The following is a 16,407-nucleotide window of genomic DNA, read 5'->3' as shown; positions in this document are numbered from 1 at the left end:
CTTTTCAGTCCATTAAAGCTCTGTCTGTATACATCAACTTCGGAGAAAGAATTTCTACTTCTTTAGCTCATTACACTCAACTATCAGTGGTTGTTGTCACTCCCTTGTTTGCTACAGCCAGAATGTCACACATACATCTTTGGTTAATGTACAGTATGATTATGGATCAAGTTTTCCTGTTGTCCAGCAATAAAAAGTTAGTCTCGTAGATGGTTCATCAATTACTGATGGAAGTAACACATTACAAACTAATGCTTTTCTGCAATCACATGATAGTCATTACTGTTCCTAAATTCACCAATTTTGATATAGTTAACAAACAATTATGTCACTGACTTTAATCAGGATAAGTGGATAATAAAAAGTAACCAAAAGTATTTTTTTATAAGTTCTTGTACAACAGCCTTGTTGTATGTAGGAGACAGAAGAAAAATATCAACGTGACCTGTAGCTTTTGATAGGGAAAGATTAGAGATCATGTGTATGTCCTCTATTGGACAAAAATTTGGGTTGTTATTTGGCTATGTTTTCAAAAGTTTAACATTATACTGTGACCTGTAGTACATAACTGATTTTTAAGTAAGAGCTCTGATGCCAGGTTCAATCTAGTCTTTTTCCATATTAAGTCATAGAACTCGATAGTGGTGATGTCTGGAAGCTTTAAATGAATCGGTTAAAGTAAGTAGTATAGTACAAATTCAGCAGTTTGACAGCCACGAGTTGTAAGTCTGTGTAGATATTTTGGTTTAATGTTGTTGTTGTTTTAACAGAAATTGAATTAATTAGAAAGAAAGACTTTATCATCAGTAAGAAATTATTGCAAATAAAGGGAAACACACTTTTTTTTGCGTTATTTCAGAAAGTTAGTGAAGTGAAGTTAGTGAAGTTAGTGAAGTGAGAACTGTGTGAGCTTCCTGAGATATTCTGAGAATGAATCTATTTCAGTCATATGAAACTAAGTTTGGTCTGTACATAGGCAAGAATCTTCAACAACGTTTTGATTTTCCATCACATCGTTAGAAACATAAAGCTTTAAGCTTGTATACCATCACTTGTTGAGACTCATTTATTGTACTGCAAACTATGTGATGACGCCATTTCTCAAACACACTGATCATATATTCTTGCTTCATATTCTAAAAATTTTTGTTTTTTTATACCTTGGGACATGGTCATTATGTATAATATTAATTATATATATATTATTATTAATATAATATACATAACCCAACATATGACAATACTGACTAATAATATCAGCCAAGTAATTTTTCAGCAAGGCTCTATTTTCTATTTTTTAAAATGAAGGGTGATGCATGCTTGTTAGCATGCCACACAATTACATTTTGCATTTCAACTAGTAGAAATTAGGTCACTAGTGTTATCCATCAATGTTCAAATGTACCAGATGAAAAAAACATTTTAACTTGTTTGTCTGAACATGAAATGTAGCATCAGCTGTTTATTTTTTTTCCTTCAGAGGTGGAACCATGGTGTTTTTATAGAGTCAGATGATTAAATAATATGAAGAACAGTTCAAGCACTGTAGCTTAGAAGGATAAAGACGTCATTATGCTTGAAGCAAACTGTGTCACACCAAGTGTTGACCAGGCGCAACAGAATGAGTATTTATACCTGTTGCAAATGACCACAGAAGACTCTTTTTACCGTGTCAAACTGTATTTCCACTTAATGCTGCCAAACAAAAGGAAAAGGAGGACAGTGTGTCAGAGATGTTATTATCTTTTAAGGTGATAATTCAAACTTGTATGTCCACAGTTGCAAAAAGATGCTTGTATACATTTTTTTTAATTTGGAGAAATCTTTCTTTTCACCTGCATCTACCACATAGACTTCTGCAGTTTAAGCTCACTGTTACAGCCCGCATGTTGTGTGGGTATGTCCTGTTTGCCCCACACATTCAACTGCCACCCATTTCTCTTGAGGTGCCAGTGCACAGCTGTCTCTACTCAGGAATTAGCCTCACCACAGTATAAAAGCAGGTGTAGCACTACTCAGGCTCAGTCTAGGCCAGTTTCAGTGGTGGGGTGTGGACAGGCTAGAACTGCTAGTGAATAGCTGTGTTTCTTGGATGGCGGAGGATTGTGTGCTTTAACAGTATTTGTCAGTTTAGTGGTGTGCTTGACCTACTGGTAAGTAGCTAGTGTCATCTTTCAATAGCTTTCTTTCTTTTCTTTAAAAAAAACCCCAAAAAACAAAAAGCTCATGTTTGAAAATTCTTTTTGTTTTATTTTTTGTTACTCAACTCATCCCCTAGCCTCTTTTTAGGGATGCAACACTCCCTTTTTGGTGTGCACCCCCCCCCAAAAAAAAAAGTAATCACTATAGTTTGTTTTAATATCCTTCATTTGTGTTCCTGTTTTTTCACTGTCTGTTAATACAACAAGAATGGCTCTATTCATATAATTTATTTTTTTATTTATATATATATATATATATATATATATATATATATATATATATATATATATATATATATATATATATATATATATATATATATATATATATATATATATATATATATATATATATATATATATATATATATATATATATATATATATATATATATATATATATAAATATAAAAAATATATTTTTTTTTTTTCCTTAGACATAGATGGTTGAAAATGTACTACAGTTTGCCAGTGGGCTAAATTCAGCATTACAAGTTCAGCAATTTTGCATTTAAAAAAAAAAAAAAAGGTCTGAAATTGCACCACTCTTTCTTATGCAGTTGAATATGCTTAAATTATAGTGCTTGGCATTTATAATGCTGGAAAGTACTGGACTCTAGTTAAGGAGATTAGATAAAGCTGGTGTGGAAGTTACACTCTGCTGTAACTTCATCAAGTGTTCTAGTTCATCTGGATTAACGGTATAGCAGTTGTGAAGAGATCAGTGCAGCTCATGTCTCTAATGGGAATAGCATGATATAGGCTCATCTGATTAAAGAGCACTTCATTTTAGCAGCTATGTTGGTTTAGTCGTTTTAGCCAAAATTATATTGCTTTCGAAAAATTCTGTTTTACCACAGCTGATCATTATAGTTTAGAGGCCTCTGCTGTGCAGCTATCTGGTGCTATCATATATCAGCTAGTGTTTTAAAAATAAATAAATAAATAAATAAAAAGAGAGAAAAGAAAACAAAAAAACCCCGCCAGCTTTATGAAGCTTAAAGAATGTTAGTTTATGCTAATGCGAGCAGCTTGCTTCACTTCAGAAACTAATTCAGTAAAGCTGATGGTAGCTATTGTAAACCTTATGACCTTTCCAATCTGAGCCTTAGCGATGCACTGATGTCCAGGTACTTTGAAAATATAAGCAGCACTAACAGAAGATTTAAACTTGTTTAGCAATATGTGCAGAAAGCAGACAGAAGGGGGGGGAAAAGAGAAGTGTTAAAATCCAAGATAATTTTCAGTTTGTGGCGTGCTATTGTTAGTCCGCTAGACCAAGTAGCTTATGCTTGTGCACCTGCTGTACAGTATGCTGTCCATTCTTGTTATTAGTTTAGTTTGCCAAATGTGCTCAGACTGCGACTTTATGATAGTTATGAGTCTTTGTAATATTTTAAATAATAAGCCAGAAACATTAAAGAGATGTAACAAGGTGTATTGAGGGTCCTGCTTGAATGCACAAACTAAACAAAACTCTTCATTTTGAACAATAAATCTTACACTGTAGAGTTAAATAGTTATATTTTCTCTTACTGTTTTGTTACCTAGCTGTATGTGGAGTCACTAACAACCAGTACCCTCACCAAAATCAAACTGAGTATTTCTAGTGGTGATAATGCGTTTGTGACAGCACAAGGTTATGAAATAGTTTAATTAGTGCTTTGGCCCTTAAACTCACTATTCCCACTATAGTTAGGGCAGCCAAAAGTTGTCACCAACACCACCTTGGGATTTTCACCCAAGGAAATGAGTAAAAACACCAGTGAGGTACACGGGTTCATTCCACTAAAGAGGAGACAGGAGATGTGGTTCAAAAATGCAAAACTTTCCATTTATTTTTTCTTTAAAAAGGAAAAAAGACATTTTTAAAATTCTACACATTCAACCATGCAGGGAATCGGGGTTAGGAGTGTTCAGGAATGAGGCTCACCAACAGAGGAGAATAGTCAACATGAAGGGGAGACAGACTCAACAAATAAAAATGAACATAAGTGGATCACCTCAGGCACTTGTGAACATGCAGTCAATCGTGAAGGGAACCCGCACCAACCACACACAACACAGGAACAAGCCCCTCCATCATCTTCAGCTCTCAGCCTGGACACAAAGGGAATGAAATCAGAGCAAAATTGAGTATTTTGGTCTAAATAACCCAAAATGTGATGTCCACATAGGTGGACGCCAGGTCCCAGGAGGTTAAAGTAACTTTAAATAAGCAAAATGTTTTAACAACAAAACAAAAAATACACAAGTTAAATAATGCAGGATCAAATAAACATAATCCAAAGCTAACCCCACTTCAGACATGTACACACACATTAAAATTATTAGGGCCCCAATTAAGGAGTTGCAAAGCGGTGCGCAAAGCAACGCTGAATGCAGCTGACCCAAACGATGCCAATGAACAAAACAGAGAAACAAAATAGCAGGGCATCCCGCAGAGCGGCACCAGCTTATCTGAAAAATGACAAATTGCTTTTAATAAATCGGCAATTTAAATTCAAAGCCAAATGCAGAGGAAAGGGCAGCTTATATACCAGACCTCCTGAACTACTCCACCTTGACAGGAGAGGAGCACTTCCTGACCCAGTGGCAACAGATGGCACAACATCCCAGTAACTTCTACCGTGCAAGCAGTACTTTGAAATGTTGGTAGTTTTTGGACCAAAAAACTACCAACACTATATTATGCTTGCCTGGGGAGTAGTGGTAAACTTCACACCACAAACAGGAGATGCCACAAGCAAGAGGCTTTTAAGTCCACAGCTTCTGTGGAACAGGCAGAATGTACATGCTGCATCAGTGGACCTATACACATGCAGCAGGCGGACAAAGACGCCAGGTAATGTGACCATCGGTGGACCATAAACAAGCAGGTGACAGAGCCTCCTTATATACAGCGGCACTGCCAGCAATAAATCAGCAGATTCAAAACGGGCATAATTAATCATCGAGAGCAGGCTTAAATCATCCTGCTACACATGCGAGAAAGGGTAATTTCATGCAATGCTCTGACTTGATTTTCCTGACATTGCCTAGAGTTTATGTACATTACCTAAAAGAAGTCATGTTACATTATACTTCCAGTCCATCTGATATACTTGTTTCTAGTCTCAGATTGGACAAAATTAGGGATAAATATATCAGAGAGACAGCCCAGCTTGAATGTTTTGGAGACAAAATTAGAGGCAAGGCTGAGATGATTTTGACATGTGCAGAGGAGAGGCAGCTGATATGTTGGACAAAGGATGTTGAAGATGACACTCCCAGGCAGGAAAAGAGGAAGACCACAGAGAAGATTTGTGGATTATGTGAAGTCGAACACGCACAGGTTGGCGTGACAGAGGAGGATGCTAGAGATAGGAGAAGATGGAAGCAAATGATCGGGTGTGGTGGCCCTAAAGGGAGCAGTCAAAAGAAGAAGCTGGTTCAAGTCAAACCTTAATTTTAGATTAATAATGAGATAAATCAGTGAGTATTAATCATATATCTGTTTAAAGAGATTATTTAAAAAGCAAAGTTCGGGTAAAGCTGATGGGATGTTATTAGATTAGCATGTGTTTACAACCAAAATATTGATCACAGCAAAGTATAGCCTATACTGCATCCCAAGGGGAACAATAATTAATAAATAAATAAATAATACATCTATTATTCACAGAAATTTCTCAGCCTAGGTCAAAGTGGAAATGAATGACAGCTCAACAAACTCGCATTCAAGATTCCAACACATGGGATAATGTTCATTGGTTACTTAACGCTGCTGTATGTTGTTCAAAAATAAGCTCACCAACTTATTGATATATTTTCTGACATACAGTAAACTATTAACTGATTTAGCCAGGGTACATGTGTGTTTCTTTGTAAGTGTGGACTGTTCAGTTTCTTTATCAGGCAGTGTTAGCAGCCGTGGGCAGCTGCTGTAGGGTTTTCTGCATTCAGAGGTGACTTGCTGGTCCCTCCTCCACTGGTTTCTACTTTGGTATGCACTGATGTAGGACAGAACTCTCTAATTTCTAGCAGTCATTTTGTAGGTGTACTTTTGGAATGGGGCCATCTACATGCATCACCCTTAAGTCTTCAAGCATCACGTCACCCACTGTTTCAGCTCGAAACTGCGTAGTAACAAAGATGCTTGTATGTCCCGCTTTCAGTAGTGTGAGGCTTTATGCAGCCCGATAGAGTCAGAACAAAGTGTCTCACAGCAGAGTCTGGAATGAGGGAAAATATCTCATTCCAGAGATGTTTGCATCTAAATGATTATCCTTTTCTTTATTTTGCGCTTTCCTTTAACCTTCAAGTGACCAATTAGGGTGATTTATATCCCCGAGTCTTATGTTTCTATATGTGACACTGTCATATTTTTTTAAAATCATAAAAATGTTGAATATAATAATAATAATAATAATAATAATGGATTGGATTTATATAGCGCTTTTCAAGGCACCCAAAGCGCTTTACAATACCACTATTCATTCACTCTCACATTCATACACTGGTGAATGATGAATGTATTGATCTACTTCTTCTGCAACTTTTAGCATCTTGGGTAATGGAAAAATCACTTGTGGGTCAAACAGTCACTAGCCACTTTAGTTACATCTTGCTAGTACGAGGTTGGACTCTTTTGCCCTCAGAACTGCACTAACTCTTCAGGCACAGATACAACAAGGTGGAAGAAATATTCCTCAGAGATCTGGTCCATATTGACATGATGGTTTAACATCTTACTAACATCTTTCTCCTGATAAGAGTGGTACCCAGTGTGGTCTTCTGCTGTTGTACCTCATCTGCTTCAATGTTCTTGTGGATTCACAGATGCTCTTCTGCCTAATTTGGGTGTTTATTAGAGTTTCTATTGCGTTACTGTCAACGTGAAGCAGTCTGACCATTCTCCTCTGGCCTCTGTCACTTTAAGCATTTTCACCTAAAGAACTGACACTCACATGATATTTCCTCTTCTTCAGATCTATCTCTGTAAGCCCTAGAGATGATTGTGTGGGAATATCTCAGTAGAACAGCATTTTCTGAAATACTTATACAGCCCATCTGGCATCAACATCATGCCACATTCAAGATAATTTAAATCAGCTTTCTTGCCCATTCTGATGGTCGGTTTGAATTTCAAGTATTCATGGCCATGTCTGCTTGGCTACATGCACTGCTGTCATGTAATTGGCTGAATAAATGTCTGTGTTATTGATCAACTCAATGGGTGTACTTAATAAAGTGGCTGGTGAGTGCATATCACACTGGAAATATATTTTTCAGAGGTATTACTTTTATTGTAATTTGTTGGTAATTAGTCCAAATGTAAACATTCTGATGGTAACCATTTTCAGATATTTCATTAATCTGCAAAGGTGTTTTGAATATTTTAAATATTACACATCTAAAAAAATAAGATGTTTGTTTAGGTTTTGTTTTAAACAGAAACATGGAAGTAGCAAATGATGGACATATACCCAATATCACGACTTCACTGTAACTTCCTGATATGTAGTATTTTTGGAGTCACCAGAACAGCTACATCTTAGTGATAAGATGATCCCAGTATATTATACAGAACTTTAGTTTTAAGTATCTAAATGAATGTTGTTTTGTTCATTTTTTTAATGTAAAATTGATTGAAAACCAGAAATAATATTAGAACATTTGAACATATCTGTCATATATGAAGAAAAAGCATGTATTTGACAAATAGTTTATCAAATATGTATTCCGATTTTTTTTACAAGAATTATGCAATGCTTCCTTCGACTGCGCTTTTATGCTGTTACATTTGAAAAAATGTATTTATATTTTTGCTGGTTTTTAAAAAAGAAAGGAAAAAAGAAAAGAGAAAGCAAAAAAAAAACCCCCAAAAAACCCGAGTAAACCACAAAACTATAGAGCCAGCTTTTTGAATAGTTGCCTGTATATCTTAGAGATTTGTGTGCACAGCTAAAATAAAAGTGTAGTGATCTAACTGTGATAAATCACACAACTTTCAAAATGACAGACGGAACTCACTATGGATGCAAATTTCTTGCTGTCGCTAAATAACATGCTTGCATCTGACCCATGAGTGAACTTGTGTTAAATAATATTTTCAGTGTAGAGTTCCCTGCAGGGAGAGGGCACTCTTTATACATGACTGTAAACTGCTTTAATTTGGACAAGCACTCAACTTAGCAGTGTAGTTTAGTTAATAATAAGTAAGTAAATAAGGATGTTTTAAAGTGAATACTGTCACCAATGTATTGAATAAATGTTATGCTTACTTGCAAATACATATAAAACTGCTTCTTGATTGAGCATTTGTAAAACATTTTTAGAAAAATAGAATAGTTCAGTCAAAATTTTGCTTTTTAGTGTTATTTACTGTAAGTTGGATTAATGAGACCACAGACAAGTAGCTGCATTTATTTAAACCCCCCCCCCCCCCCCCCCCCCCCCAAGTTTGCTTAGAGCCTGCTTGGAGCCTATATACGTGGTTAGCATGTTATAGTGTTTTATGTGTGTGAATGTTTGCACAGAGCCTTTTGGCTCACCATTTGATGACAAATTGTAGGTCACTCGGACCCAAGTGGATTGTGGTATACTGGCAGACATGGCAAATATAACACTGGCACTGCTGTTCTTTACATTGCCACAACTTCTTTGTTGGCTGTTTGGTGTTGACCACTGGTTTTGAGTGGAGTAATATGAAATCAGGAGCAAGGTGTGAATAGAGCTACCTGTTTGTCATCAGGTGCATTTGATATGTTAGGTGAACCTGTAAAATTGGCTAAAAACTACACAGCTAAAAATGTAACAATTAAAAATCAACCAGTATAATATTTACTTATTTATTTATAGCTATTTTAGATTTAGATTTGTGTAGATATTGATATAAATTTATGGTGTGAGAGTGAGCTACAGAATTCACTTGGAATCAAACTGTAAATAAATTTGATAAACATCCATCCAACCATTCTCTTCCGCTTATCCTTTTCGGGGTTGCGGGGGGCTGGAGCCCATCCCAGATACCATAAGGCAAGAGGTGGGGCACACCCCGGACAGGTCGCCAGCCTGACACAGAGAGGCAGACAATCACTCACATTCACACTTATGGGCAATGTAGATTCTCCAATTAACCTAACACCACCAATTACATATCTTTGGTCTGTGGGAGGAAGCGGGAGTACCCGGAGAGATCCCACACAAGCACAGGGAGAAAATGCAGACTTCTATTTTGATAAACAGTCAATTTAAATTATACAATTTAAAAAAACGAACTGTATTATTTTTTTGTTTTTTTTGCTGTATGTTGTCTTACAAAAATATACAACATCACATGCAAAGTTATTACAATTTATTGCAGCGCTATCGCCAATTGATGATTTATTATTTTTGCAAATGACATCCTCCTTCACTAACAAGCCACGTGTCTGTGGCAGGAAGAATGACTTCTAACAAAGGAAAAGCCTGCATGCATCTGCCCACTTGTATGTGTCTTTGTATCAGCACCATTTTTCAGTTTAGAGGAGGTTTCTGATATAATCACAGCTTTCAACCAATAATCACTCAGCAGCGAGTTGAAGAGGGGTTAAATGATGAAACAGTGTTTCATTTGCTTTGCCTGAGCTGATTAACCAGGCTGTCCTGGAATTTCTGTGACACCAGAGGCTCTTCCTAACTGACTGATAGGATATTACCATGACTATGGTACTGGCATGACCTTATGTGACTGCTTTGATTTCTGGGATTTTTCAACAACAGGCTAAAAATATAATTAAAATCTTTTTTTCCTGCACATTTAAACATATTAGGATTATTTAATAGGATTTAAAAACACATGATTTGTTTTTAAAATGTAAAGTTTGCTTTTGTTTTATAAAGCACTACACCGGGCAGGATTTTTGCAAAACTGACACAAACTGTTGACCTGTTCAGGATATACCTTGCCTTTAACCCATTACAGCTGAGGTAGGTTCCACTCTTCCAGTGGTTTCGGAGTAATATTAAAACAATTTCCATTGTTTTATTTGTGCTTTAGTTTTAAAGGAATTTTATAGAAAACAAAGGAAAGAGAAACCGAGAGGTGAAACGTACTTTTTCAGCACAGAGAATTACTTTTGTATGTAGATATGTTAAAAATGTGAAAGTAGTTTGGTCAGGAGAAGCATCGTCTCACTGTTTTTGTCTTTCTTCCTCCTAGGGGAAGTTGGTAAAGTACTTCAGCCGCCAGCTGTCCTGTAAGTGCAAAGTGGCCTTAGAGGAACGCAGTGCCGAGCTGGAGGACTTTCCTCGCCTCGGCCACTGGTTCCGCATTGTCAACTTGAGGAAAGAGGTCACACAGGTAAGCCGTGATACCACGTAGTAACCATTTTTTACACTCAAAATACATCTCATGATCATTGCTTCAAAGTCAAAATTTCAGATGATATTTTTCTGATTTGTGTATTTGACAAACTGTTCCAAGAACTTTTTAACACATTGCCTTTTTCTGCCTTCTCTCATTTTAAAAAAAATATGTTTTGTACAGATTTGAATAAAGTTTTTATACTTAACATTTAAACATTTCACTGTCACTATCAGATTGTAGCTTTTAGCAGTTGAGGTTTCCATACTGGTGACTGAGAGCGAAATCTGACAGCTCATATCACCCTCTGGCTAAAAGCTTACTAAAATGCTGTAAATGCCATAGCACTGAGTTTCGAAGTTTTCGTGTACTAGTGGAGTCTCTATGCATCTCATACTGGGCCTTTGTGTATCACCTCAGCTCACCCACTGGCAGAAAGGAGCTATTTTAGCCCCTTTCTTTATTGCTTTAAGCAGGAGGTTTTAGCAGTATGTGCGGTGTCGGAGATGTCCATATAAACATATGCACTGTGATTGACATCGTGGAGAGTCATGAGTGGAAACAACTGATGTTGAGCTGATATAGATCAATTGTTTCATGAGGATTTGGTTTACAGGGATTACTTGTAAGTTTGATGGCCTCATTATAGAAAATCCTGATCATCCTTAATGTTGTTACACTGTATAATAAAGAAAATTATCTATTACGGTAACTTATTCCATTAAATGTATATCTAAATATCTAGGTTTTTGAGCTAGATGTGTATTTGTGGTGGTCTTTAAGCTGCATGCATGTTGCATGTGTATATTTGATAGGAAATGAGTCCAGGTGAGGTGACCCTGGAGGGCTTGCTGGAGATGAGCGAGGAGCAGGTGTGTGAGCTGCTGCAAAAGTTTGGTGCCAGTGAAGAGGAGTGTGCCCGTCTCAACGCTTCCCTCTCCTGCCTCAGAAAGGCCCACCAGCTCGGTGAGAGTCCACTCAAAACACTCACAGATGAGCTCATACGCTCACACACATGGAAAATACTAATCTTTATATAACGTTATCACTGTTTGTGTTCACTAGAAATTAGGATATTTGTGTCTAACCAATGAAATAAACTATGAATTATTTTCTGTGCACACTAAGAAAGTTCACTTATAGTGCGTTCAGACTGTATGGGTGCATACTGAATATATGGTATTTTTAAAAATTTTCAATTTTTCTTTTATAGCTTTTATAACTACACCCAGATTAAATATTCTTTTTATATACTCTCCGAGCATATATTTCTGTTTTCCAGTTTTCCAGACAAAAGGAGTTGTCTGGAAAACTTGATTTGTGATTTGCTTGAGTTGGATGATACATCTTGGGGAGCAAATGTTCACCTTTAGTTATGTTGAATTGCTTGTTGATTGGTTTGTTAGGAACTCGTGCATTATAGAGGGCGTTAGGCACATAGAGAGGGGGTGACATACATAATAATACTTGTCCACATTCACAATAGACTGCTGATTTTACAGTAAATTCATGACTTTTCTCAGACATATAACAGATCAATAAAAACTACTTTTAATGTGCTCTCACTACACAAATTACGACATATCACTTACAGTACTGAATTGCTGACTTCTAAAATTATTGATATTGATCTATAAACCTATACTGGTGTTATTAGGTCAATCTGTTCCACCCTGGAGGTCCCATTGTTTTTAAGGTTATCAAGGATAGGGGCAATGCCTGAAGTGACAAACCAGAGCTTTTGTGCACAATTATTAGAGCAATGTTATTATAATCAGCATTTGCTGACTAAATGGCTCATGGCTGCAATTTACGCTTTTATTTGCAGTGTAGATTAGGAGTTATTTTTTTCAAATCTCACTTTGGACTGATAATGATGAGGACATTTATCCAAAGAATGCAAATGTTGTTCACGCTGACCATAAAATTCTGATGCTTTTACTGACATTTAGGATTTATGGGGTTAAATATTAAGAGATTTTAATGAATTAATTAAATGATTGCAAATTACATGAGATAAAGATAAGACAATATGGTAATTTGTAATCATTTATTCACTGAATAAAAAAAAAAATCTGTTACAGTTTTTGTTGTTGTTGTTGTTTTTTAAGATTTGTTTTTATATTTTTTCCCATTTACAGTGGGGCAAAAAAGTATTTAGTCAGCCACCGATTGTGCAAGTTCCCCCACCTAAAATGATGACAGAGGTCAGTAATTTGCACCAGAGGTACACTTCAACTGTGAGAGACAGAATGTGAAAAAAAAATCCATGAATCCACATGGTAGGATTTGTAAAGAATTTATTCGTAAATTAGGGTGGAAAATAAGTATTTGGTCACCTCAAACAAGGAAAATCTCTGGCTCTCACAGACCTGTAACGTCTTCTGTAAGAAGCTTTTCTGTCCCCCACTCGTTACCTGTATGAATGGCACCTGTTTGAACTCATCATCTGTATAAAAGACACCTGTCCACAACCTCAAACAGTCAGACTCCAAACTCCGCCATGGCCAAGACCAAAGAGCTTTCGAAGGACACCAGGAAAAGTATTGTAGACCTGCACCAGACTGGGAAGAGTGAATCTACAATAGGCAAGCAGCTTGGTGTGAAAAAAATCAACTGTGGGAGCAATCATCAGAAAATGGAAGACATACAAGACCACTGATAATCTCCCTCGATCTGGGGCTCCACGCAAGATCTCATCCCGTGGGGTCAAAATGATCATGAGAACGGTGAGCAAAGATCCCAGAACCACACGGGGGGACCTGGTGAATGACCTGCAGAGAGCTGGGACCAAAGTAACAAAGGTCACCATCAGTAACACACTACAACGGCAGGGAATCAAATCCCGCAGTGCCAGACGTGTTCCGCTGCTGAAGCCAGTGCATGTCCAGGCCCGTCTGAAGTTTGCCAGAGAGCACATGGATGATACAGCAGAGGATTGGGAGAATGTCATGTGGTCAGATGAAACCAAAGTAGAACTTTTTGGTATAAACTCAACTCGTCGTGTTTGGAGGAAGAAGAATACTGAGTTGCATCCCAAGAACACCATACCTACTGTGAAGCATGGGGGTGGAAACATCATGCTATGGGGCTGTTTTTCTGCCAAGGGGACAGGACGACTGATCCGTGTTAAGGACAGAATGAATGGGGCCATGTATCGTGAGATTTTGAGCCAAAACCTCCTTCCATCAGTGAGAACTTTGAAGATGAAACGAGGCTGGGTCTTCCAACATGACAATGATCCAAAACACACCGCCCGGGCAACAAAGGAGTGGCTCTGTAAGAAGCATTTGAAAGTCCTGGAGTGGCCTAGCCAGTCTCCAGACCTCAACCCCATAGAAAATCTGTGGCGGGAGTTGAAAGTCCGTGTTGCTCGGCGACCGCCCCAAAACATCACTGCTCTCGAGAAGATCTGCATGGAGGAATGGGCCAAAATACCAGCTACTGTGTGTGCAAACCTGGTAAAGACCTATAGTAAACGTTTGACCTCTGTTATTGCCAACAAAGGTTATGTTACAAAGTATTGAGTTGTATTTTTGTTATTGACCAAATACTTATTTTCCACCCTGATTTACGAATAAATTCTTTACAAATCCTACCATGTGGATTCATGGATTTTTTTTTTTTCACATTCTGTCTCTCACAGTTGAAGTGTACCTCTGGTGCAAATTACTGACCTCTGTCATCATTTTAGGTGGGGGAACTTGCACAATCGGTGGCTGACTAAATACTTTTTTGCCCCACTGTATATATTTTTTTCCAAAACAGATTTTCACATTAATTTTTTTAAATCTTTCATTCCATATTTTCAGCTGTCATCAGTTTCAAACGTTAGTTTTTGTATGTTAACTGTCAAGCAGCAAAACATAAGAAGGTCAGAACAGGTATTATAATACAAACATTATTAAGACAGTAAAAATATTCACCAAAGCTTCCTCAGATTGGTTGTGTTGACAAATTTCACTTAAATAACAATGGAAAGGTTTACTGTATGTTTTATTTTTATTTTTGCCAACACCCAGTATTATTTCATTTTTAAGTATAGTTTTTATTAGTATTTCCATTGAATATAATACATTTTCACATATCGTTTTAATTTAGTTTATTTGTATTGAACTTAATATCCTGGGTAGTGAGGTGTTTCATGGGGTGATGATGAAAAGCTGTTTTTGTGAATGGGAAACGTATTACTTATTAAAAGTAAACTCACTTATGAAGTGACATTCAAGCCTCAATATATTTAGTGAAATTGCTGTTGTTTCTATAGGTGGTGCTGTTTTCTTTTGTTCACTACCAACAGATCTGCCTTTCCTCTCAGCCTCTTCTTAATTTATTCATAGCACAATGAACTAAAACACTACATATACAATACAACACCATCCCTGCTTCTATGCTACATCCAGTGAGTGAATGTGTGTGTGACTGGATGTGTAAAGCGCTTTGGGTCCTTAGTCCTTAGGGACTAGTAAAGCGCTATACAAATACAGGCCATTTACCATTTACAACTGTTTTCAGAAAGACATGATAGATATGATAGATAACATGATAAGACATTCTGACTCAAAATATTTAGAATAACAATTTTTCTGAAATGTATAAACAATATGGTATTCCTGTAAATTATCAATACAGAGAGCAGTGTGTTCTTGTCCTTTAGTCATGTGCAACATTAATTTGGTAAAATGCTTATGTCTTTATTTTCTGTTCTCAGCGGGGCCAGGCTGTCAAAAATGAAACAGGAAGTCAGATGTGTATCATTGCTTTGTGGTATTAACATATCATACACTGTCAGTAAATATGCAAAATTACTGCACTGATGCATTTGTTTAAAATAGCTGTTTTTAAGAACTGGTTCCCATGGTTCATCCACTTGTTCTAATTTGTTATTAGAAATGGAAGTGCATATTTCTTAGCAGAGCATATTGTGATAGCATATTGCCTCCAGCTGAGCAATAGAAAAATGAAATCTCAAAGTCAAACCCTTGTATTAAATGTCATTTTGTGCATTACATTATTACTGCGGCCTCACATACCTTTAACAATGATAAATCTATGCAATTATGGTTAAAATTATAAAGATATTTTTAAAAGAATATTTTTTTAATCTCCCATTTTGGAGAGACATTTTGTAAAAATTGTAGTTGTCTCAGTAATATAAACTGATTCTATATTTTTTTCCCCCTTTTTATTTATTTATTTATTTATTTATTTATTTATTTATTTATTTATTAATTTTAAAATCAAATGTGGCTGTTGGTAACAGAATTACATGCATAGGTATGTGCTGTGATGCAACAAGTGTGTTTGGTTTGTTACATGGTTGGCCCCCAGATGGCATAAACGGACCACATTTTGTTTTCAGTCATAACTATGACTTTTGCAATGATTCAGCTGAACCAGAAGGGGGCAGTAGAGTATCACTAAAATTAGGGTGGACGTTTTAGTAACAACCTTTAGTACACCCGTTAACATAGCATATCTGGTTCTCTTCGACTCCCACTCACACACAGAGCCACACACACCCACACATACACCCACATACCAGTAAGAACACACACACACACACACACACACACACACACACACACACACACACACACACACACACACACACACACACACACACACACACACTCTGTTTTGTAACAGATGTCCTTTCAGACAGAAGACTCTGCTGAATAATTAAGCAAATTAACTTGATGAGTAGTTTTACTTCAGTGTGCCCTAAGCAAAACTGTACTTCATTAAAAGAGTGTTTTATTAGAGGAGGTGTAACATTCAGTTGCTGTTGACATTCAGACGAACAGGTCTTTTACTGCACAGTCTGAAAATCAGGCTCTTTGTTAGGCTGCTGGTGCTCGGCTGTCCTCTCGAAAT

General features: G+C 36.8%; 1 protein-coding gene across 1 annotated transcript in view; it reads left to right on the top strand.

The window, feature by feature from the left end:
- The window catches only part of ksr2 (kinase suppressor of ras 2), a 109,913-nt gene that overhangs the window by 2,903 nt on the left and 90,603 nt on the right, over positions 1-16,407 (top strand). The window contains exons 2-3 of the mRNA XM_080894727.1: positions 10,387-10,527; positions 11,346-11,496. Coding sequence (XP_080750853.1) covers positions 10,387-10,527; positions 11,346-11,496 — 292 coding nt within the window. The remainder of the gene's footprint in view (positions 1-10,386; positions 10,528-11,345; positions 11,497-16,407) is intronic.

The sequence above is a fragment of the Rhamphochromis sp. 'chilingali' genome (assembly GCF_963969265.1).
Source record: "Rhamphochromis sp. 'chilingali' genome assembly, chromosome: 10".
Lineage (NCBI taxonomy): Eukaryota > Metazoa > Chordata > Actinopteri > Cichliformes > Cichlidae > Rhamphochromis > Rhamphochromis sp. 'chilingali'.
Note: the sequence above shows the minus strand (reverse complement) of the source record. Positions and strands in the feature narration are given on the sequence as shown.